This window comes from Lycium ferocissimum, chromosome 2 (genome assembly GCF_029784015.1).
Source record: "Lycium ferocissimum isolate CSIRO_LF1 chromosome 2, AGI_CSIRO_Lferr_CH_V1, whole genome shotgun sequence".
NCBI lineage: Eukaryota > Viridiplantae > Streptophyta > Magnoliopsida > Solanales > Solanaceae > Lycium > Lycium ferocissimum.
Window position 1 is genome coordinate 56301113 of NC_081343.1, and position 25079 is coordinate 56326191.

A 25079-nucleotide genomic window follows, 5' to 3' on the forward strand; every position below is an offset into this window, starting at 1 on the left:
ACAGACTTGATAATGTCAGAACATAGTGTCTTGAGACACAAAGACCGACGAACTCTGTAGATTAAAATCGAGGGAGTCCATAGGCTAAGTAAAATACACTAGACTCGTTTTTACTGAAAATTCGGAATAAAAATAAATACTTCCACTGTAGTGATTCTTTAAAACAAAAACCAAAAAGTTTTCGCGCATTTTTTCTCGAAAATAACCGACGGAGTCCATTGGTTTTCGTAAAAAACAATACAAAACAATAAAAAATTAAAAAATAGTTTCCCTCAATTTTATCCATCGATTTCCTCCATCGTTTTTTTGCTTATTTTTAGTATTGACAATTTTTGTAGTTTCCACTATTTTTAATATATTTCTAAAGTCTGGTGTATTTTGCTTAGCTAATGGAGTCTGGTGTATTTTGCTTAGCTGATGGACTCTCTCGGTTTTAATCGACAGAGTCTCTGTGGTCTTTGTGTTTCGAGACACTATTTTCTTACATTATCAATCTGTTGGTTTTTTCCTTAATTTTTCCCTATAACCGACTAACCGTCCGTCGATTTTGTCTCGAGGTATTTGGCTTTTTCTTTAGTATGTATATCTCTAAATGTGAGTTCTCGCTAATTTTTTTTTCCATAGTTCTCGTCAAATCTAACAAACAGAGTTCGATGAATATTTATCGGAGACTAAAAGTGTTAACCTTTGGCTAACTTAAAGGACCAAAACTGTAAAATGCATACTTAAAGGACTATTTTTAACCAACCCTTATAGTTAAGGGATCATTTTTGTTAACTTGCGACAAACTTAAAAGACTAAAACCGTTAAGTGCATAGTTAAGGGACTATTTTGAACCTACTCTCATAGTTACGAGACCATTTATGTCCTTTTCTCGAAATAGTTACTCCTCTTAAGACTTAAAATAAAAGAGAAAAGGACATAAATGGTCCCTTAACTATGAGAGTAGGTTCAAAATAATCCCTTAACTATGCACTTAACGGTTTTGGTCCTTTAAGTTTGTCACAAGTTAATAACAATGGTCCTTTATCTATGAGGGTTGGTTAAAAATAGTCCCTTAAGTATGCACTTAACAGTTTTGGTCCTTTACGTTCGTCAAAAGTTAACACTTTTAATCTCTGACAAAATATTCATCGAACTCTGTTTGTTGGATTAGACAAGAACTATGGAAAAAAATATATTAGCGAGAACTCACATTTAAAGGTACACATTATTAAAGAAAATATCAAATACCTCGGGACAAAATCGATGGACGCCAGTCAGTTATAGGGAAAAATCGAGGAAAAACCCACAGACTTGATAATGTCAGAAAATGGTGTCTCGAAACACAAAGATCGACAGATTCTGTTGATTAAAACCGAGGGAGTCCGTCGGCTATGTAAAATACACTAGACTCGTTTCTACTGAAAATCCGATATAAAAAGAAATACTTCTATTGTAGTGATTCTATTTTTTTTATTTTTTTTAAAAAAAAAGTTTTTCGGCACATTTTTTCCTTGAAAATAACCGACGGATATCCGTTGGTTTTCATAAAAAACAATTAAAAAAATAAAAAATAGTGTCCCTCGATTTTATCCATCGATTTCCATCCATCAGTTTTTCGCTTATTTTTAGTAGTGACAATTTTTGTAGTTTCTACAGTTTCTAATTTATTTCTAAAGTTCAGTGTATTTTACTTAGCCGATGGACTCCCTCAATTTTAATCGACAAAATCCGTCGGTTTTTGTGTTCCGCGACACTCTTTTCCTACATTATCAAGTCTGTTAGTTTTTTCCTTAATTTTTCCCTATAATCGACTTACGTCTGTCGGTTTTGTCCCAAGATATTTGACCTTTTCCGTAGTAACGTGTACTTCTAAATACTAGTTTTAACTAATTTTTTTCTTGTTTTTCATAGTTCTCGTCAAATCTAACAAATGTGTTTGGTGAATATTTTGTTGGAGACTAACATTGTTAACTTTTGGAGAACTTCAAGGACCATAATTGTTAAGTGCATACTTAAGGGGCTATTTTTAACCAACTCTCATAGTTAAGGAATCATTTTTGTTAATTGCAAACTTAAAGGACCAAAATTGTTAAGTGCATAGTTAAGAGACTATTTTGAACCTACTCCCATAGCTAAGGGACCATTTATGTCCTTTTCTCTAAAATAAAACAAACACATAAGAAAACATATATATATATATATATATATATATATATATATATATATATAATGCGTGTCGTTTGGCATTTCCACCATCCAAAATACTTCAATTCATATTCAGTAAACTCTCTCAAGAACTGGAAAACCGAAAATCCTTTGAATGGCGTCGAAGAAACGTGATTATTGTATAACTGATGAAACTAATACCAAAAAAGCAAAATTTGATGCAGGGCCATCACACCTTGTAGTATCTACACCAAGGGTGCTCCTTAACCCTGCCGATTGTGACTTAGGCAAGAACATCACCACTCCCTTTTTTATTTTTGTAAATCATCATACCCTTTTCGTATGCCAAATTTTAGAACTCTGTATGTATTTTTTGTTTAACCTGTGTCTATTGGTTATATGGGGAACACTAAATGCTTTGATCGAGGGTTTCGATTGGTATGATTAAATTTTCCTTTCAAAGGGATGCTAATTTTATTCTCAGAACGTTGAGTGTCCCACATAGGCTAGGCCCAAAATTCATTCTTTACACTGAAGCTGTTTGTCAAAATCTTATCTGGTGGATATAAAGATAGATGCCTACGGTGGTTAGAAGTGGAAGATTGGCATGAGGGTCTGGTTTTGGTTATATCAAAATGAGCTTTTGAATTACTAGTAATATTTTCCAGTACCATTGATATAATGCATAAGTGAAACTAACATATTAAATTCCTTGGCCATTCGAACTACGTCATCTAAAATGGGATAGAGGGAGTACTATATATTTCCAATAAAGAAAATATTATCAATAATCTCAAAAGACCTATCACCAAAAACTTATTATGTCACTTTAATTTTGTATTGCGAAACTCATCCTTCATCCTTGATGTTGTGTTGTCATAAGAGCAGGTAATCTTTCGTTTTTGAGTCTCATCTTGCGGGAGTAAGATGTTGAATTATCTTTGGTTTTCCTGTATCCTGGGTCATTTGTGACCTTTGCTAGGAGGTTTAAATATGACATACTGTAATCTAATAGAATTGTGGTATAAATCCCGAATGTCAATATGGTCAGAGATTAAAGATGGAATTGTGCTGAGGTTTGACAAGTCGCCTTTAAAGGCATGAATACGATTGTTTAATGTGGATTAACGCTAGTGCTTGAAGCTTGGAGAAGTTATATCTTGGTGTTAACTTTTAAAGTGTGCATAAGCATAGTCAACATTTCCTTTTTCCTAAAGGATGGGGCATATCGGCTAGCAAGGTGCATAGTTGCTGGAATGAACTAGAAAGCAAAATAGGAATTTGCAACTGAAATGGAAGTTTTGTTAGCTCAATGATTACAACAGTCCAACGAACTACTGTCCAAAAAAGAATTACAACAGCGGAAGGATTTTAGTGAAGAACTGTAATGGAAATGAGCTTCAATGGCGGTGTCCTGTAAAGAATAGAAGAGAAGAAGTGAGAATCAGGGCAGAAATGAGAGAGAGAGGAAGAAGATGAGTCGAAGAGAGGAGAAGTAGTTAGGAAAATTTACCAGATTTCAGTTAATGCCTCTCAATCTATTATTTCCCCTATTTAATGCAGTCAACCTGAGTCTCTACCGTCTGATCTTACTAAATGAATTTTAATCAAAGCCGTCCGTATGCAAGTTGCCAAATTGCCCTTCCTTACCTTTGTCTACGACTGAGCTTTTATTTCCATACACATGTCGTCCCCTTTTATTAAGTCGATGTCTTCACTTTCCCAATTCTGATCGATTATTTCCCTAATTTCTTCCAAACCCTAGTATCCTTACAATTGCTGAATAGAAAAGATTACAATAATTCCTGTTTGGATTTAAATTTGCCATAAAAGTTACTATCTTGAGTTATGTGCATGAAACACTTCCAACGATGTAGTTTATGATTTGCATGAATATCTGGTTCGAAAGGTCTTGTCAGTTTTTCTATAAGTTAGCGTGTGTTCTTTTGAGTTAGCTGTTCAACGAATCATAGCATATATTCTATGGCGCTTCCTTGTGACTTACCTTTTGTATCGTTGAACAAAACTCTGATTTTGTCCTATAACAATTGTCCATGTTTGGGTCCGTATATGTTGCCCGTGTGTAATTTTCTTGGATGGATTCCCCTGAGTTATAGTTGGACAACTTCTTTAAACTTGAGACTGGAATTGGGGATGGGAGAACTAGAAAATATTAGAGAAGCCAATTAGCCAATGGCACATCTGTGTGCTGTGTGTCTTTATTTTGTAGGTGTTATTTATTAGTCTATCATCAATGTATCGTGTTTTGATGCCGAGTGGGTTATCTTTCAGATTTCAATGTTGAAGGAAATGGACTACAAGGTTCAGCACTTTATGAGCAAGGATTTGCTTATTGCTGGTCAGGTGCTCGAGCCAATATGGGAATCACTGGAGGAAAGTACTGCTTTGGTTGCAAAATCGTTTTAGATCAGCCCGTAGACATGGAAGACACACCACTAGATCAACAACATGTCTGTCGTGTTGGCATCTCAAGGGGAGATGATGCAGTGGGAAACCTTGGCGAAACCCTGCACAGTTTTGGGTTTGGGGGTACTGGAAAATTTTCAAGTCAAGGAAGGTTTTCTGATTATGGCGAAAAATTTGGGGTTGGTGACACAATAGTTTGTTGTGTTGACCTTCAGTCTAGCCCTCTGGCTTCCATAGGTTTCTCTAAAAATGGAAAGTGGTTGGGAATAGCAAAGCAATTTAATGCAGGTCCAACTGGTCTTGAAGTGGTGGATTGTCCAATGAAAAATCTACTATGGCATTCAGCTCTTTTCCCTCATATATTGCTTAAAAATGTAGTTGTGCATATGCAGTTTAGCATAGATGATGGACTAGCTCCTGTAGAAGGATATAAGCCGTGGTCTTGTGCCATGGAAGATGGGAAAGCCATTCCGGGCCCTACTTTCTCAAATCTGTGCGATTGTGAAGTTATGATGCTGGTAGGACTGCCTGCTTCCGGAAAGAGCACCTGGGCTGAGAAATGGGTCACGGAACATCCAGAAAAGCGATATGTTTTGCTTGGAACTAATTTAGCTTTGGATCTAATGAAGGTTTCATACTTTACTGCTGCTTTTTTTCTTTTAAATAGAGTGATGTTGGTGTTTACACGGGTTCAAGCCGTGGAAACAGCCTCTTGCAGAATTGCAGGGTAAGGTTTCGTAAAATAGACCCTTGTGGTCCGGACCTTCCCCGGACCCCGCGCATAGCGGGAGCTTAGTGCACCGGGCTGCCCTTTAGAGTGTTGCTGGTGTTTTCTCATTTATAAGAAATAGGGAAGTGCTTGAGTCGCTATTTCCGTGACAAATAATTCATCTCCTTACAGGTTCCTGGTTTGCTGCGCAAACATAACTATGGTGAAAGATTTGACCGTTTAATGGACCGTGCTACTGGTATATTCAACACTCTTTTGTCTAGGGCTTCCCAGATTCCTCGCAATTTCATAATTGATCAGACAAATGTCTACAAAAATGCTCGGAAGCGCAAATTGAAGCCTTTTGCCAACTATAAGAAGGTACATAAATTGTTATCACAATGGAAGCACTTTTAGGTTAACAACAGTCTGTGCAGACTACTCTCCTAACAGGCCTTTGACGAATCATACCAATCCTCTCTGTTTGTTTTGCCTCTGTGTCAGATTGCTGTTGTGATTGTTCCAACACCTGAAGAGCTCAAGCTCCGTGGTGAGAAGCGATTCAAAGAAATGGGGAAAGAAGTTCCTGCCGAAGCAGTAAATCAAATGTTAGGTACCACAGAGTTTGGTTTTTGCACACACTTTCTAGCTCTCTGATATATTCCCCCCCTTTTCTGTTGTAACCTATAATATTTACTTTGCAGTGAATTTTGTTTTACCTACAAGCAAAGATATGCCTCGAGCAGATGAGTACTTTGATGAGGTGAATGATTTCAGAAGTGCAATATCAGTCTTGTAAATTTTTGCTTTCATGTTTCTCATTCATGCAGTCCTCTGTTTTGCTTGTCATAGGTACGGTTTGAAGAACTTGACAGAGCGGAGGCTCAGAGATGCTTGGATGAGCTGAAAGCAAATTTGAATTCAAAGAGGGAAGTTACCCCTTATTCTCGTGAAAGTTCTGTTCAGTCACATAATAACCCGTCGATGAAGTACCCTTGTGAGGCATACCAGCAGTCGTATAGTGGTTCTTCATCGCAGAGTCTCAGAAACTTACCAGGTCTTTTGCTGCTTCTGTTGTGGACACTTGTATTGATGTTTTGCTTGTATTTCTTGGAACACCCATGCTTATCCATTTTACCTTGGATAGGTGGACATTCAAATAGTTCGTATGCTCAGCCTCCACTTCAAGTATCTCATGAAACCTGTTACTCAACCCCTTCCAGTTACAACCCCATGGGTGATTTTGGTCACCATGGAAGTCACACTGCCTATGGTAATTCAAGAGGATATGACATGGAAGCTCGATCAGCTAGCCATGGAGGGATCTATGAGCCTCATGTGGGTTCTGGAGCTTGGAATGCAGCTGAGTTACACCAGAGCACCATGAATGATCCCTACCTGAGGACGTCTGGTGGTCCTACATATCTGCCACCTGACTTGAGAGGACCTGCATTTGACTTGAGGATGCCAACACCATATGGTAACTTAATCTATTGCCTTTTTTCTGACTCCATCTTCATATTACTTGCATTTTTATAGCTTTTCCCGATAAAAATGAAGAATCTAGGAATGAAAAAAAACATTGGAAGTCTAGAATGCTTTTGGTAGTATGGCGCTGTAAGCTTTGCATAACTTGTGGTGACATATCGTTCACACGATTGTAAGAAGAAAGTGAGAAAGTGTGGTGTATTGCATTATTTGCCTAACTAGGAACTAGAGACTGTTTGACGGTGACTTGGTGTGCAAATTTTCTGCTTTATTAAGACTTTGTGCTCTAATTACTAGTGTCCCCTTGAATGTAGAAAACAATGTTAATCGGGAAAAAAGCCAAAAAACTGCAGCAGAAACTTTATTGGAGAAAACTCTTCAAACAATAATTTAGCTTATTGGATTGAGATTCATGTAGCATAGGCTCACCATGTATTTCTGCATAATCTTTCTTGTGAAAGAGAACAAACAAGTTCTTATTGTTCTTATTTTACCGCTTTTGGCTTTCTGTTAGGCTTTCCTCAAGGGGTTCCAGCTCCAAGGCCACCATATGGAAATTTTCCTTCCGGAGCACAGCATCCCGGGGTATACGCTCCACCTCGTCCCAGATACTACTGATTGTGGAAACATGAGATTCAAAAACACTGTTTGATAATACTACTAGTTATTTAACTATAGAATCAAAATGGTGTTAGCTCGGAGTGAGAGGTTGGTTAGGATTTTGGTGAATACTAGATCATAGTTCTGTGTATACGGTGGCCAACTTTGGGATTTGATGGATTATTGAGGAAAATGTAGAGTATTACCGTCTCAAGGTAGTGTTTATGTCAAGCTTGTGAATACCTCGACTATACTACTGAATACTTGTTAAACTTATATCAGTACAGGTACTCTTGCCGCCATAGCTTACTGGGAACAAATCTTAACATATTTTGTCTCATGGACTCTGATTTGCCATAGTTTTCAACCATTTCATTGACTCCTGGATCGTACCCTTAGATGCTTGCGTTTTGATTTTCATTTGCTGCCGTCCCTCTGTATTTCAATATGTTGCATCAAGTAATGGTGAAATTGAAGTGCGCAGATGATATTGTAGATGTCTATAATTCTATGATAAATTTGGGACTCATGGCACCCTTCTTGGCTGGTTAATATACTTGTTTTAGGACTACGAAAAGTTAAATAAAGCAGGAACCTGAGTTTTTTGTCCAAACTATAGTACTGAGGGGACAGTATTGCAGGTATAAGAAAAAGGTAAAAAGGTTGCGCATTTTTCACCATCCTTCTGATGAACTAATTCTTGCTTTCTTTTTCTTCCTTCATTCGTTTTCCCCCCTCGTCCTTTGACAACAATAATTACTACCATGTCTCAATTCTAAGCAAGACGTTGGTTGTATGAATTTTGCTGTGTATATCGTTCTGTTTAGAAAGTTTACACGATCCTTAAGAAAAAGAAAGAACTGGTCGGGTTTCTATCTACCTTGGTTATCATGCCCATAGTAGTTCCATCACAAAAAAAAATAAAAAAAAAATGGTTTGTTCTAAGTTCAAATACATTATTTTTATTCAATAATAGCAAAAGCCTTATTATTTCATATTCTGCCATAAGCAACTATTGAAGTAACCAAATTTTTGGAGCACGAATTCTCTCTAACAAGTATCCCATGTGTCCTGCATAACGTATACTACATGTTTTTCTTTTTGATTAATGCATATGCGGCTCCCTAAACTTGTTCTTTTTTTCCATTTTGGCACGTCAATTAAGTGTTATTTCTATTGAACCCTTGAACTTGTCCTCAAGCGTGTCTATCAAATACAATCCGGCTTACATAGTATTCCATGTTCAATGTAGCAACATGCTAATACATATTCTAATTTAATTATGTCATTTTTTAGCTAACATTAGCAACAATTGAGAGGGCAAAAAAGAGTAGCTCTTAATTTAGTTGGCAGCGGAAGAGCAGAACCAGCAGAAACCGACACATTCATGACGTAAAGAATAGCTTACCACATTTCTAAAATATTACTCCACCTTCTTTCCCCAATTTAATTTTTGGTTCTAATAAAAATCAAATTTAGGGGGTTTGATAGACACACTTGAGGACGAGTTTAGGGGTTTAATAGGAATAACACTTAGTTAAGGTGCCAAAGTGAAGAAAAGGGACAAATTTAGGGGGCCGCATATGCATTAAGCCTTTTCTTTTTTATCTCATCTTGTCTTTATGATGCTATTGTGCATTATTGAAGAAATATCTTCCAAACTAAAGTGGCATCTTTGTTTGACGCTACATGGTCTAAAGAGTCGATCATTTTCTGTTCAACCACGATATGTCTAACATTTTTCTTAAAATTTTTAGAATAAATGATTGTAATGTACAGTATCATTCATGTACTTTTTAATTAGCGTGTTAGACATTGTTTTTTTCAAAAAAAAAAAAAAAAAAAAATCAATTAACCGATATATGAGCTCAAATTGAAACTAAATAAATTATCATACTCTGTTACGTTCTTCACCATCTTGTTCAATAGTTAATGGTACATTTGAAAAAGAAAAGGAATAAATGGTTTCATTTTTTTTTACTAAAACATCAAAATGTAGCAAATTCAGTTTGAATAAAATAGTTATTGTGAATCTTATCATTACATTTTACATGGGAGGTGACAGTTAGTGATTGGATAACTGAAAAAGCTTGAAATTCACTGTATCAGCACAATTGCAGTCCCTTCGAAATGTGCATTATTTTCGTGGAAGTGAAGCAATATTCTAACGTAGTGTATGGTAGACCCCAAATTAAAAGCAATGGACAATATAGTATATAGTCACTTTAGCAATATTAATTAATGGAGAGTTGGCTTTCGAACAAGATATGTACTTTTCCCTAGGGACATCTTACCTATTTATGGTTATGCAAACCACGTGCATGCAACAACAATTATATTCCAAGTCTGTCATTTCGATATTGGTACACTTTCTACATGAACTGCTAGACCAAGTTGTGGGGACTTGCGTGTACTTGTTTGTTTAAGTTCGACTAATTGGGCTCTAATCTACATTGTGTTTAGCTTATGTACATTTGTAGAGTACAATTTTATGGGTCCGGTGGCGGAGCCACACTATGCCAAGGGTGTTCATCCGAACCTCCTCGACTGAAAAAAATCGTTTTACAAAGCTTAAAGTTATTTTTATGTATATATAGTAGATCTTCGAACCCCTAAAGAGCTTCTTCGTATGTTTACTTTTTTATATTTTGAACCTCTTCGGCGGAAATTCTCATTTCCGCCACTGATCGATAGCCCTATATTACACTACAAGAAAGTATAGATATCGCAACAAAATTTTTATATTTGGCAACAACTTAGTTTTATTATTGGTAAATGATTTTTTTGTTGCCAAAGAATTTAATTTTGTTGCCATAATATTGATTATTGTTGCAAAAAGTACTTTTGGCAACAAAAAAAAAGTTGTTGACGTTGTTGCAATATGCCAGTTCGAAAAGTTCATGCAACAAAATATTTTTTTTTGTTGCCAAAAGTACTTTTTGCAATAATAATCAATCTATGGCAACAAAAAAAAAAATTTGTTACCACATATATTTTTTCTTGTAGTGTTAGTTAAAATGGTTGTGTTTTACTTTTATTTTTTATTTTTTAGGATTTAAATATTATGCGTTATATGTCATTAAATTGTTATAGAAACTATACTTCCTAAGAGTATATTTGATGGGATATAAAAAATAATAAAGGGATTGTTCTATTACAAAATAAAAAATAGTGACCTTGTTAAACACTCAAGGGAGTAAGAGATTCACTCGACTCTCTTTTCCTCAACAATATTTGTGGTCTAAAGCGAAACTTTGACCCGAGGCCTTTTTACGATTGTATATATTTTTACTAGACACATATCAACCTCTAATCTTAAAAAACTAAAAAAAAAAAAAATGTGTCTAATATATACAATCATAAAAAGGGCCTCCAGTCAAAGTTTCGCTTTAAGCCACAAATATTGTTGAGCCGCCCCGTGGATAGAATTATCCAGCATCTATGTTGGTGGGAGGTAGCATGTACCTCGAGAATTAGTCGAAGCGTGCGCTTGTTGGTCCGGGCAATACAATTGACTAACCATATGAACAATCAACTCATTTTAAAAGGTTTAAGATAAGTTCAGATGACCTAAGCCTCAACCAAATTCAAGTATAATACTAACCAAATTCAAGTATCATACTAGATCTCCTAAATTTTTATTTCAAGTTACTTATAACTAGCTTTGACCTACAAAGAAATATACATTAGTGTATCACGGCAATGAACTATTACAAAATTTAATTACAGGCTTGAGCTAGATTAGCTGTATAGGCTCATTGCATTAATGGTCACATTCCATGTTCCTTAGAGAGAAAACGAACATATGGTCGAATTGGTTTCATCAGCAGTTAATAACTCGTTATCTAAGCCTCCTACATTCGAGGTAGAGGACAACTTTGACTCACAGCAAATTAAAGTGGAACTGAAATTTTGATGTGACAAAATGAAAAGAAATTGAAGATGGCCATTTAGCCATTTCAGTAGGATAGCAACCTATTAAAAAAGGGGTATAAATATATTTAAATATAGATGCTCCAAAATTCGACTAAAAGACAAAAGAACTCAAAAACAAAGTGCAAGGTTTCGATATAACCAAATTTGACAAGAATAATGATAAATACCTTAATAGTACATGCCACGCTTCTTTTCTCTGTCGTATGACATTCCTTTTATTTTGAATGTTTAAAAATATTTGATTTATTGACCCTTTATATCAGTCTACAAGGATGGAAATGGGTTTTTGGTATGTCGATCAAGTGTTATGAGAACCTACGTCTTATTTGAATATGTCACAAGGGCATTTTAAAAATTCAATTATCACATAATCAAAACAATTTATTCCGTGGTCTTTCTTACTCATTGACATTTTAGGAAGGTAAATTATCCCAAATCCTAATCTTGAGGGGCTTTTAACAGAAATACTATTTTAGGGATAAGACCACGAACAGATATTTTGTTTTCCTACCCTTACCACTAAGTTAACGGGTAATAATACAAGTTAAATGCTGTGAGTTTTTTTTATTTTTTATCGGAGTATATAATTGTAGTGTCAAGCATAACTTATGTCCACCTCAAGTATTATATCATACCTGCTTCCTCACACAGATACATGAGTTATTAACTTTGTCCATCAAAACTTCTATAACTAATTACAAGAAATCATATTACTACTTATTTCTGTTGAAATTTAAACCATATGATCTCTCTATTTTCACCTATTTCGTTAGCTGTTAAGGCAACATCTTTGAATGCCTACTCATAAATAAAATGTAAGAAGCCTTATTACATTGTATAATGAAGCCATTTACTGCCTTCGTTTCTTTTACTATTTCAGTATACTATATAAAGATAATTTTTTTCTTTTACTTGTTATTTTAGCAAATCAAAAGAAATTTGTTATTTTACAATTTTATTTTTGTCATTAAATAACTATCTTATTTTTGTCATTAAATAACTATCTTCCAAACTTATTGGAGTACTAGCTATAGCTAGTAGTCAAATATAATCAAGATTTCCAAAATATAGTTATATGAGCAACTTAGTAGACAAACACTAAATAAGGGGGTTAATACTGGACTAGTAAAAGAAACGAAGGATTACAAAGTTAATAATTATCATTGGCATTTGGATCCGTAGAATCAGGAATTTAGAAGCAACTCTAATTTCCATAATTTTGAAGAGAACAAATCGAACAGGGGGATGTACTGTATCAACCATTGATTGGTTGCTTGTTTGGAAAGTAATTAAGTAATAGTAGCTGGAAATAGACTAATGTGGTATAACAATAAACAATTTAGCTTTCCAAAATGATGATGAAACATTGAATATGTAATCAATCTATCTCAACAACGAGTTGGCATCTCAATCAAATTAATTTGCATGAAGATGAAGGCACCTAACTCTTATTCCCTTCTATCCATTTTGCTTGTCATGTTTTCATTTTACACGACCACTAAATGAATATTTTGACTAAATTATTTTTATTTATTTTTAATCTCAATTCAATAATATTCTTTTTTTTTTATCACATTAATCTTTCTTCATATTTATTAAGTAAGAGTAAAGATAATAAGCTTAATATCTTAAATTTATTTTGAACAATTATTTTTAATAAGCACGGCAATTAAAATAAAGCTCGGAGTATTAGATATTCCAAGCCTAACTCTCTTCCCCACAGACAGGGACATCCCCTCACTTTACAAAGTCCCATACTCTTCACTCCTTTTCTTGAAAATCAAACCCACACTTCCCACTAACCCCATGGCTTCCCCATCCCCACAAACCCTACTCCTTTTCTACCCCCTTTTTCTATGTCACTGACACGTACCTTTGTGCTCTCGGATTGAACAAACTTAATGTTCGACTGAAATTATTTATATGTTATTAATATAAATTAATGCTAATACTAAGTTCACCTCTAGTGTAACAAAAATGTAATGGTTATAATTGTAAAACACATCCACTATATTCACCTTGAAGTTAAAAAGTGTCTATATAGCAAGCTTCACCAAGCTTTTGGAAAATTAAAAAATTTTATTTTAGATAGTTGGGTTGCTTGACCAAGATTTTAGGGGGGAAATAAGTATTTTTGAGTAGTTAACTTTCCTCTTAAGCACTTCTTGAAAGCGTCAAGCACAAAATGTTATTTTGACATCAGCAAAGTTTTCAAAAATAAATTGTTATTCCTCAAAAATATTTTTATATAGTATTCCCGACAACAGATACTTTTAAAAATAAGCAAATTTTGAATAATCTAACAAAGAGACTATTACACCGCTTGAAAAATAATACTCCAAAGAACATGATATTTGAATATGAAGTAAAGCCTTAAAATCACGCGTCCCTAAAGACAAATTCGTGTACTAGCTCAATTATGAGAATAGGTGAGTCCGTTACATAACAAAATCTTAAATATGCCCCTATATCGAAGCACATATATAGAGTGCTATTCAATGAGTCCAATGGAAACCCCCATTATCTCCTTGTCTTCTTCCCATATTGATTTAACTTCCTCTTAAATAAATGGAGGAAAATTAAATCCTCCCTCCCTCCATATTGAATAGCTTCCATGGATGAAAATTCAACCAAAATAAATAAATGCCATTCTCACTAAACCACTTCAGAGTGATAGCACTATGGCTTCCCATCCTCTAATTTCCACCATTGTTACTCTCTACACTATAATTCTCCTCTACTTCCCCGCAATTGCTGCTTCTCCATTAATCATTTCCACTTCTGTTCTATTACTTTCCCTTCTCAGACTCGGTGCAGCTCAAAGAATTTCCCAAGAGAATAAAAAACCCGAACCCCAGGTCCCATCATTACAAGTTACGCCTGATTTTGCTTACCATCATGATTGCACCAACTTTAAAAAAGATCAGGGTCCGGAACCCGTACTGGATCCAGTTCCTATAGGGTTTCATGACGACTGCTTGGTTGTGGTGTCCAATAATGAAAAGGATTCGGTATTTGAGGCAGAAGAGAGACCGTTTTATGGGGAGTGTTTTGTGGAGTGGAATGTAAGGGCGCCATTAGAAGTGATATACGAAGCGTACGAAGGAGAAGAAGAAGAAGATGAGGGTACAGAGGAGAAGAGAAAAGAAGCATTTGGGGTTATTGAGAGATACGCTTCGTTGTCTATGTACTACCCGGAAACTGATACGGATACGGATACTTCGTCGGATGATGGGGGTTCACCGGTCGTCGGAAACTGGGATGATTCGCCGGAGAATGTGTGTTTCCCATGGCAAGAGGAAAATGAAGAGTTGATAGAGATTGAATTGGATTCCAAGAGAAATAGTCAAGTTGAGGAAGAGAATTTGATCGAGATTGATCTTAGTTTTTCGGCGAGATGATTCGTCTAGGCGCTCGCAAACTGGTTCGAACACAACGGATATAGAAAGACAAGTGTTGGGTGTAATTAACTAATTTTAACGATATAAAAGAGGCTTTTGGGGGGTTTTCATTTGTTTTCTTCAAGGGCGTTTCCGATTCTGGGAAAATGACTAAAAAGAGTTTAGTGTGTGGTTTTGCGTCATTAAGTGTTGCATTAAGCCCTTAACTAATGATTTGTTGATGTGTTAAATGACCAGAAAAACCTAAAGAGTTTTATTTTATCGTGAAGTATCTGAGCTGAATTTTTCTAGTTCAATTAATCAACACATGCAATCCAATCTCCAATTAAGCTCTTTGATGACCTTTATTCATTTTGGAATTTCGATTTTTTTTTTTTTGGGTTTCTCTTTTTTCTTTTCTTTTTTCCTTTCATAAAGTGTAGTTGAACTTTGCATAAAGTGAAGGCATGTGATTTTCTAAAGTTGCAACTTTAAAGAAAGTTCATGAGATTTTTGAATCAAAGGGATTTGACTAGAAAAGGGCCACTTTAATTCATTTTTCGTTTTTGATTTTCCATTTTGTTGATAGGAGTTGGGTTGAGTAAAGACGTTTTTAAAGGGTTGCAAGTTGATTTATTGGCTTTGTTTCCAATCTTTCTTCTAACTTTGCATAAGCAACACGTGATCATTGAAAACGAAATCCATATCATATTTGGCATTTGTCTATTGGAATTCTTAAGGCGATGAATACCTTTAATCATGATTAAAGTTTAAGAACACGCCTTTTCGTGATTTTTTTTCCCCATATGGTGTACCGGGTAGTCTCACACTAGGGGCAAAACACTCCCTAACCATGCTGTTATTTCAGATTAAAAGAGTGAGGCTCGAGCTGAGGCCTCTTGGTTAAGGATTAAGTAGTATTCGTCACTACACCACAACCCTTATTGGTCTTTTTTGTGAATTTCTATTAAATCTTTAATTCAAAAGAAAGTAATTTTTGAACTATAGACCTTATAGTTTGTAATCCTTTCATTCCTTTACTCTATAGTAGTAAAAAGTTGATAATTTCATCGAGAGAAAAATTACTTATATATAATTATGGTTGTAAAATATATGATTCTAAATATAGTTTTTAGGAATACTGAAGAAATGTTATTAATATATGAAGAGATTTGTTAATAAAATATAATATATATCTCACATTAATAATCATATATTTGACGCGAATGAGAAAGATATTAGGTTTTAGATAGTTATTTATGTGGAAAGTAAATATCATATTTGACATCTTTTTTTGTATGCCAATCATCGAAACTCAAACTCAGATCATGAGGTGGGTATTCTATTATTATCATATCCAACGGTGTGTTGCTAGATTAAACACTCTTATCACTAACAAATGACGTCGTTTCTTAGTAGTTCCTCCAATGGTTGTCATATGTTTATTTATGATTTAATTAAAAAAATTAATCCTACAAGTCACGATGGGCTAAAGTACTTGTAGCATTAAGTTTTAGATAGTTATTTATGTAGAAAATAAATATCATATCTGATGACTTTTTGTATGCCAATCATCGAAACTCAAACTCATATCATCGGGTGGGTATTTCTATTAATGTCACATCCAACGGTGTGTTACTGGATTAAACACTCTTATCACCTATAAATGACGTCGTTTTCTTAGGAGTTTCCCTCATGGTTGTCATTTATTCCTGAAAATACTCTCATGTGTTTACTTGTAAATTAAATAAAAGAAAATGATCCTACAAGTCACAGTGAGCTAAAGTACTAGCGCTACTACAAGTCCATATGAAAAAAGGATGAAAAGGAAGCTGGCCTACAGTTCAGGCATTTTGGGCTATCTTCTGTTCTCCAGCCCAAGTACAAGTTTCCTTATTCAACTGCTTTGGGTTGCCCTGTTTGAACAGTATATCCAATTTAGATCAAAATTGAACAATTCTGCGCCATTCATTATATATGATGATATTTGATCGGATATAAAGCTTAAAAACTATAAAAACACTTGGGAGTTGGGAAAAAAAGCAAAATATTGGAGTAATTTTATTTGAACCTTGTTATTTTAAATATGTCATGCTATTTTTTAAAAATAGTATCGTTAAGGAAAAAATGAGAATATTAAATTTAAAGAGTCTCTGTCGATCTTTTTGGAAAGAACTAAGAGAAAAAAATGTTATATTATAAAAAATATAAAGAATAAAGGGTAAGAAGGGATAACATTTTTGTCTTTTTCAAAGAATAAAGTTGTAGAAGCAAATAAAAATGTGGAAGTAGACACTTACCCACTAAGGTGTTCCAATGGATATATTCTTTTGGTTTTATTTTATTGCTGGAAATGTTCTTTTTGTAAATTATACTCCTATGTTCTTCGTTGGAAAATGTTAAAATGATTTTTCCATCTAATATTGATTTAAAGTCCTTATAATTATTTAACGGTTTATCGTACAAAATCACGTCAGAATTTCAAAACTGAGTCATGCAACGAGATTAAGGCGTTGTTAGCGCGGTTGGCTTAAATAAATCATTTATTTTAAAAAAAAAAAAATTCAAAATATTTTTTTTGAAAAAGCGAGTTTGTGTTTGGCCAATTAATTTAAAAATCTTTTGAGCATGATTAGTGTTTGGCAAGTTTACTAAAATGCTTCTAAGGACCCGCTTGGCCATAAGAATTATTCACTTTTTCCGGAATTTTTTTCACTTTTTTCAAAAATTAGTGTTTGGCTATGAAAATTCCAAATAATTTGAAAAACAAGAAAAGCTTGTTTTTCAAGTTTTTCACAACCAAAACAAGTACATTTCAACAAAAAATCTTATTTCAAAAACTACACAAACACAACTCCAACTCCAAAATTCCAAAAAAAGTGAAAAAGTTTTTGATTTTTATGGCCAAACGCCTACTAAGTGTATTTTTATCAAAATTACTTTTCAAAAAAGTATTTTTGGTTAAAAACTATTTTCTTTAGCTTCTCAAAAACTGCTTCTGCTACTTCCCAAACGCACTTATTTTCTCTTAAAAACTTGATCAAGCACTTCACTTTTTTAAAATAAGCACTTATTGAAAAAATAAATACTTTTAGGGGAAAAATAAACTTGGCCACACAAGCTAATAGTTAGAAAACAACTTTGAATCTAGAAATTGTAAAGCAATTAATTCAATGTTTAGATCTTATCTTGACTTTTATGAATGGTAAAATAAGCACCAAAAGGCTAAACTTTGCAATGGGCAAATATGAATTCCCAGCCCGAACACTTACCCATGTTAGGTGTGATTTTTTATCTTTTCAAAAGTTAATCTTACAAGTAATATGCTGTCAAGACACATGACAATTGACAGCGTTGTACATTTCTTTACCCTTTTTCTAGAACATGGTTATAATCAGTTCATCACCTAGATCTTAGGAACCCCAAATCTGATTTGCCTTTAATTAATTATTAGCCATCAAACTTTGAACCTAAAATTCTCCAAGCTGGCCTACGTCATGATTCATGAACCTATCTAATATATTCACACAAACAAGAAATTGATTAAAGTAGTGAGTGTGGTAGCCGTCAAATGAGACGAGGAGCCAACCTAGTCGGTGATATACGCATTCCTCACGGCTTTTTCCTTTCCCTTTCGAAATACACATACTGCCAATTAAAATGCAACTTCAACGGCCATGTGAGAGCCGCCCTCATGTGCATTTCATGATTCAACGATACCAATTCTGTGGTGTGGTGTATTTTGTTAGAAGCAAAATTATTTTTTGGAAACGACTTATTTTTTGAATAATATATTTTCTTTTTACTCTTGTTGGAATATACTTTTTAGCGCTAGGTTGATGAGTGAAAAAAAAAATGAATTTTCTTATTATAGATTAAGTAGGCGTTTGGCCATAGATTCCCATTTTTTTTTTTTCACTATATTTAGAATTTATAAAGTTGAAGTTGCATTTGGTTATATCTTTTTTACAAGAATATCTTAAATAACGTTTATGCTTGAACGTACACGTAAATAAAATTTTAAAAGTGAAAAGTGAGTTGGAAAACAGGTCATAAGTTATTTCCAAATTTAAAATTTTCATGGTCAAATATTGATTTTTAAATAAAGTGAAAAACTAATCCAAGAAAAAAGTGAAAAAATTTTGGTCAAAACGAATCCTAATTATATTATTAGCAAATCAAACTCTCCAATGAATTTAGAAATCTAACTTGACGCCAATCAATCAGCAAACAGCGTCCAATAGACTTGACGGAGGGAGTAATATTTTCCTTTAGTAACTCTGACCAAATTATCGGTGAATGTACGTGAGAGTACTAAATACGTATACCAGTAATATTTGTTTATTAGTGGTACTAGTTAAAAATATCGCGAGGAAAGGACGAAAGGTCCAAGTTGGAACGTGCTGACTTTTGACGGAGACAACAGAGCAAAAATACGCTTTGCCTTGCAAAATACATGTCTAATTCTTGAGCGCCACGTTAAGCAAACATCAGCGCTGGAAAGTATTAGAACTTTCCTGACTCTCTCTCTGACTCTTCGCCCTTCCCATTTCTTAGGGGAAAAACAAACAAACTCACTTTGCACATTTCCACGTTCCCTTCTTCTCTTTCTACAACTCACACCACGTTCTCTCAAATCTCAGGTATAATAATATAAAGAATTTGTAGATGCTTTGATTAATTTCTATCGGTAGTAGTTGAAGTGAATTTAAAGGTGATATTTCTGAAGTTTTGTAGCGGTACTAGTAGTATAACTGTGTAAGTTTATGGCGAATTAATGGATGCTTTTGTTTAATTTCTATTCTATAGGTGAAGAGAAGTATCGCGTAAGTTGAACGCTAAAAATGCAGAGAGTAACGGTGATTGAGAGATTTTCTAAAACTTTCCGTGATAATCCTTCCCTTTCTAAGCTCCTCATTGTTTTCACCGTCAGGTATAGTATACATATCTCTTTCTTAAATCTGGCTATCGTTACATATTTCAATTTGATGAATAGCTGTTTAGTTTTTTTGATTTCTAGCTTTCTAGTTATTATTGGGGAATAAGTATAGAGATGCTTGTTGTTGATGATATGAAAACATAGTTGAATTTCTATGTGAAGGAATAAGGTGCTGGTTATGATATGAAGTTGTAGTACTTTCTGCATAACTATGTTCAGATCTGCTAACTGAAATTGTAAATGTTTGCGGTCTTGGAGAATTGTTTTATCTGCTACGTATATTGGAATTTTGTATAGTAGTTCGATAGATAATGATCCTAATTTGATAGGAGTACTAGCTTTCTACTATTTACTCATAGTTACTTTACTGGATGTGGATGCAGAGCAAGTCTCTCAGCTTCGCTCTGTTTCAGTTATTGTATGGCCTTGATGGTTGAATTAGAAGTAAGCACGGTTGTGCTATCCTAATTTTGTGTTTAATTCGATAATGAAATTCTTGTGAGTCGGGATTGCTGTAAGGTCAGATGTTTAATACTCCTCCATTATCAGGCTATAAAATGTAGTTCTCAGGTAGTTTTCTTCCAGCTCGTGGAATGCTAGATGTTTTACTATTGATATTTTTTCAAGTCAAGATATAAAGTTTTGTAAATCAAAGGTAATGGACGGGGAAGTGGCAAAGAAATAGAGGACTGAGGCTGCAAATTGAGGGTACATAAGATGAGATATATGCTAGGCTTTAGCTCCTTCTGTACTGTACTAAATTAGTAAATATGGCATGTCTCTTTAGTTACATCCATTTGGAATACTTTTGTATAGATGTGCTACAAAATTGCGCTATTTGATTATTCTCTAATTATTATGCCTTATCTATGTGATATTTCTAAGCATGTTTTCTAGTCATCTATAGTTGAGTAGAGATATATCTTTAGGAGCAATATGATGGTGCAGTAGAGTAGAATACTTTCATTCTTAGTGCTTCATAGGCGTTTACTTTATTATCATTATTATTTCTTTTTGAAATTAAAATTTGGTCTGCCTTCTTGTTTTTTCCAAAAGCACTTGGGCCACTAGTTTTTCCCCATCCTACCACCTTCAGAGATACTTTTCTACTGCAGCCCTTTATGTTATCTGTGCAATGAGTTTTCTCTATTCTGACCCTTTCATATAAATGATAGTGGTGGAGGTCTTGTAGCATACTCTGAGGCAGCAAAATCGTATGACAATTCTAGTGCTGGAGAGTTGGTTGAGGCCAACAAGAGAAAAAAGAAAGTTGTTGTCCTTGGAACTGGTTGGGCTGGAACCAGTTTCTTGAAGAATCTGAAGGATCCTTCATATGATGTCCAAGTGATATCTCCAAGAAATTACTTTGCATTCACCCCTTTGCTGCCAAGTGTTACGTGTGGCACAGTGGAGAGTCGCAGCGTTGTTGAACCAATCCGCAACATTATCAGAAAGGTTGGAAATAGCAATATCGAACTTATAGCATTTTGTTCGTATTTCATTTTGATTCTTCAATACAAAGCCTATATCAGCATCTTCGACATAATTGTTCCATTGGTTGAACTAAACTGCAATTCCAATTTTTTCATTTAACTCTGGCGACGTGCTGCAACTATAACTAATCCATTCAACTTTGCTATCCATGTTATAATTATTGCGTCTTAGTTACTGAAAAATCCTATTGCCTCTGATATTATTTTGACATCCTCCTTGTAGAAACACGTAGACGCCTATTTTTGGGAAGCTGAATGTATCAAAATTGATCCAGAGAACAAGAAAGTATATTGTCAATCAAAACTAAGCACCAATGGAAATGAGAAGGAAGAGTTTGCTGTAGATTATGACTATCTTGTCATTGCCACCGGAGCCCGTGTAAATACATTCAACATTCCTGGTGTTGAAGAGAACACCTTCTTCTTGAAGGTAATCCCCTTTATACCATCTGCAAGTTTGTGATACCAGGAGATGAGTTCTACGGGATTTATTTAAGATTAGCTTGGTGTCACATGGAGCACATTCAAAACATTGATCTTGACATTTACATTGGAATGCCCTTTGTGCAGGAAGTAGAAGATGCTCAAAAAATCCGTAGAGCTGTTATCGACTGTTTTGAGAAAGCCAGTCTGCCCACCCTCAGTGATGAGGAGAGAAAGAGGCTGCTTCACTTTGTTATTGTTGGTGGTGGACCAAGTGGTGTGGAGTTTGCGGCACAGCTTCATGACTTTGTCAATGAGGATATAGTTAGGCTGTATCCTAAGGTCAAAGATTTGGTGAAGATAACACTTCTTGAGGCAACAGATCATATTTTGAACATGTAAGACAGCACTTCTTTTAAGCGTTCATCTTAAGTATATTTCATATGCATGCTCATACATTGTTAGAACGCGCAAATTTAAGATGTGCTGGAGTGATTCTTCATGTTTGGCTTTCCAGTGATGCCTAGTGGTGGATATTTTCTTCCTACAGTTTCAGTTTCTGGTCCTTGATTGAGCTTAATGTAAATACAAAAGTTTGAACCCAAAGGCTGTTTTCTTCCCTCGACATTAGGATGCAATACCTAGTCATAGGACGCTATGCGGTTGAAAGACAGACCTAGCAAAGGCCACATTAGCTGCTTTCCCTTGTTTAACAGTGTTGGGTTTGCTGATCATAATTTTCAGAACGAGCAAAACAGAAAATCGTCTGTTTCTATTCCTTTTCTTCTTCTCTTTTTTTCTTTTATTTGGGGGAAGGTGAAGTAAATCAGGCTGCTTCAGTGGTATACTTCAAGAGTTCACATTTTATGGCATGCTTATGTGGGTACTAAAACTTTGGAAAGAGGTCGAAACAGGACCAAAGTCAGCCATTTTATTCCAAAATCTAATAGTTTATGCAGATCTTTTCAGTAGATGCCTTTTTGTTGGTTGTTAGGCAAAATATTGGCAAAAGCAGCTGCTGGTTATTCATTAGCTCGTAGACATTCTAATGTCTAAATTCTGCTATGTGATGGGTGATGCCCAAGCAAATTCCATATATCTCTAGTTCTACTGTAGCCTTTTAACTTGAAACATGCAGCTTCCATTATGAGCTCTTTTTTTACTTTCACTTGTGTTCTGATGTAACCTATTTTTCATTTATAGGTTTGACAAAAGAATTACAGCTTTTGCTGAAGAAAAATTCCACAGAGATGGTATTGATGTGAAAACTGGGTCAATGGTTGTGAAGGTAGGAGATAAAGAAATTTCTACCAAGGATGTCAAACGTGGCGAAATAACTTCAATGCCTTATGGAATGGCTGTTTGGTCAACTGGTATTGGAACTCGTCCGGTAATTATGGAGTTTATGAAGCACATTGGTCAGGTATTTTGCCGTGTGTAATGGGCGCTAATTTAATGCCTCTGTTAAACTCTTGCTTGATTTTGTTAGTACTAATGTCAGTTATATGAAATACTATTTGTTAACAGGGAAACAGACGAGTGTTAGCAACTGATGAGTGGCTGCGTGTTGAGGGACAGGAAAACGTATATGCACTTGGTGACTGTGCAACAATCAACCAGCGTAAAGTCATGGTAATCTCACTTTCACTTCCTGATTGCATTTCTTTCCTTATATTGGGTAATCATTCTATCTCGCATTCCACTAGAATGCGCTATTCGTGTTCATCTATTTTGTTGACCAGCTTTCAGTAGATAGTAACTTTCTGTTTTATCTTCTTTTTTCCTTGATGGCAATACCGTTGAAGCTTTTAGCTAAGGAAATACTTACAGTCCACACAGGCATAATTGGCAGTTTACTTCATTCGATTAAAAAAGGGGTACATAACAGGCAATAATTCTCAGGATACTTGTTGATCTGGATGTTAGCCAGTAATATTTGGGTAATTAACATAGGGAACAGTCAGCTTCTGACAAAGTAGAACTTGTTTGAAACAGCTTCTGACAAAGTAGAACTTGTTTGAACTTTGAATTGACGTTAGATATTAGATTGTGCAAAAACTGATCTATGTTTCTCTAAATTTCTCATTGTTCAGGAAGATATTGCTGCTATATTTCAGAAGGCAGACAAGGATAACTCCGGAACACTCACAGTCAAAGAGTTTCAGGAAGTCCTTAAGGACATATGTGAAAGATACCCGCAGGTGGAGCTTTACTTGAAAAATAAGAAAATGAGTAGTCTTGTCGATCTTTTGAAAGCATCAAAAGGTGATGTTGTTAAAGAATCAGTTGAGGTGGACATTGAAGAATTTAAATCAGCTCTGTCCCAAGTAGATACTGAGATGAAGAATCTTCCAGCAACAGCTCAGGTATTATGCATGCATGATTACGAGTGGCTTCTATTTGTGCTCCTAGTGGATACATGAATGCTTAAATATCTTTGTTGCATGTGCAACGACTTTCTCAGGTTGCATCTCAGCAAGGTGTCTACTTAGCTAAATGCTTCAATCGTATGGAGGAATGTGAAAAAAATCCAGAAGGTCCTCTTCGGTTTAGAGGAGAAGGCCGCCATCGCTTTCACCCATTCAGGTACAAGTTGGATTTGTCTGATGATTTATTGCACCAGCTCTATGGGATCGTGTTCCTCAACCAACACGAATGAAGTGGGATAAGTAATCGCGGTTTTGCTAATGGTCTCATGCAGTATATTAATTTTTGAAGTCATAATGAATCCTTAGAAAGTTGTCTTGAGTCTGCACGCAATCATTAATGGGAGGGAAGTATAAACAGGATGAATGGAACTAAGTCTCTGGATTGTGATTTTGGCTTGAAAAAGTTTCTATATTTTTTAACGGGCATATAAATGCTTGTTCCAGGTACCGACATCTGGGGCAGTTCGCACCTTTGGGAGGAGAGCAAACAGCAGCACAGCTTCCAGGAGATTGGGTTTCAATTGGTCATAGCAGTCAGTGGCTCTGGTATTCTGTGTATGCTAGGTAATTATTCCAAGCTTTTGTTTTGCTGTTTCTCCATCAACCTTTCTCTGTCCTTTTGGGGAAATCTGATCACCATGTTTTTGAATATCCAGCAAACAAGTCAGTTGGCGTACAAGGGCATTGGTTGTGTCTGACTGGGTAAGGAGGTTCATATTTGGAAGAGATTCAAGCCAGATTTAAGGTGTTACACCTTCAGACATTTCAATAGCAGCTTCCTGTGGGTTTATCTTGAAATTCCACTAGGCTGTTACCAAAAGTTTTTTTGATGCGAATCCTAACGGATTTGTTTGTTTAATTCTTTTTGCAACTCCTTGGCACTGGTTATTTTTAGGTGTCCTGTCATCCCAATTTTGCAGCTACACGGAGTACTATACCATAGAGAATCCAATTTTCTATATTTGCATCATAATAAAGGTAAAATGAACAACACCAATCGGAGGGATGCTCAATTGTAATTTGTTTGTTCCCGTATATTGCTCGGGTGTTCTATTTTGAATAACATTCAGCCAACAGGCCTTTTAACGGCTCAATGTTTACTTC

The 25079-nt window shown here is 35.1% G+C and overlaps 3 protein-coding genes across 3 annotated transcripts; all 3 read left to right on the forward strand.

Moving 5' to 3' along the window:
• The first annotated feature begins 2226 nt into the window (after positions 1–2226).
• Positions 2227–7754, forward strand: LOC132046148 (uncharacterized). Its single transcript, XM_059436705.1, has 8 exons — positions 2227–2438; positions 4444–5207; positions 5480–5668; positions 5792–5900; positions 5992–6050; positions 6140–6344; positions 6435–6767; positions 7290–7754. The coding sequence occupies exons 1-8, from the start codon at positions 2306–2308 to the stop codon at positions 7391–7393; spliced, it is 1896 nt and encodes a 631-aa protein (XP_059292688.1). The 5' UTR covers positions 2227–2305; the 3' UTR covers positions 7394–7754.
• A 6020-nt stretch (positions 7755–13774) lies between these two features.
• LOC132046154 (uncharacterized) lies at positions 13775–14722 on the forward strand. Its single transcript, XM_059436714.1, has one exon. The coding sequence runs from the start codon at positions 13993–13995 to the stop codon at positions 14710–14712; it is 720 nt and encodes a 239-aa protein (XP_059292697.1). The 5' UTR covers positions 13775–13992; the 3' UTR covers positions 14713–14722.
• A 4438-nt stretch (positions 14723–19160) lies between these two features.
• Positions 19161–25065, forward strand: LOC132046162 (external alternative NAD(P)H-ubiquinone oxidoreductase B2, mitochondrial). The gene is made up of 11 exons (XM_059436725.1): positions 19161–19334; positions 19501–19624; positions 20806–21085; positions 21347–21553; positions 21694–21944; positions 22750–22969; positions 23074–23178; positions 23640–23912; positions 24011–24132; positions 24420–24539; positions 24632–25065. The coding sequence occupies exons 2-11, from the start codon at positions 19536–19538 to the stop codon at positions 24717–24719; spliced, it is 1755 nt and encodes a 584-aa protein (XP_059292708.1). The 5' UTR covers positions 19161–19334; positions 19501–19535; the 3' UTR covers positions 24720–25065.
• Positions 25066–25079: the final 14 nt, after the last annotated feature.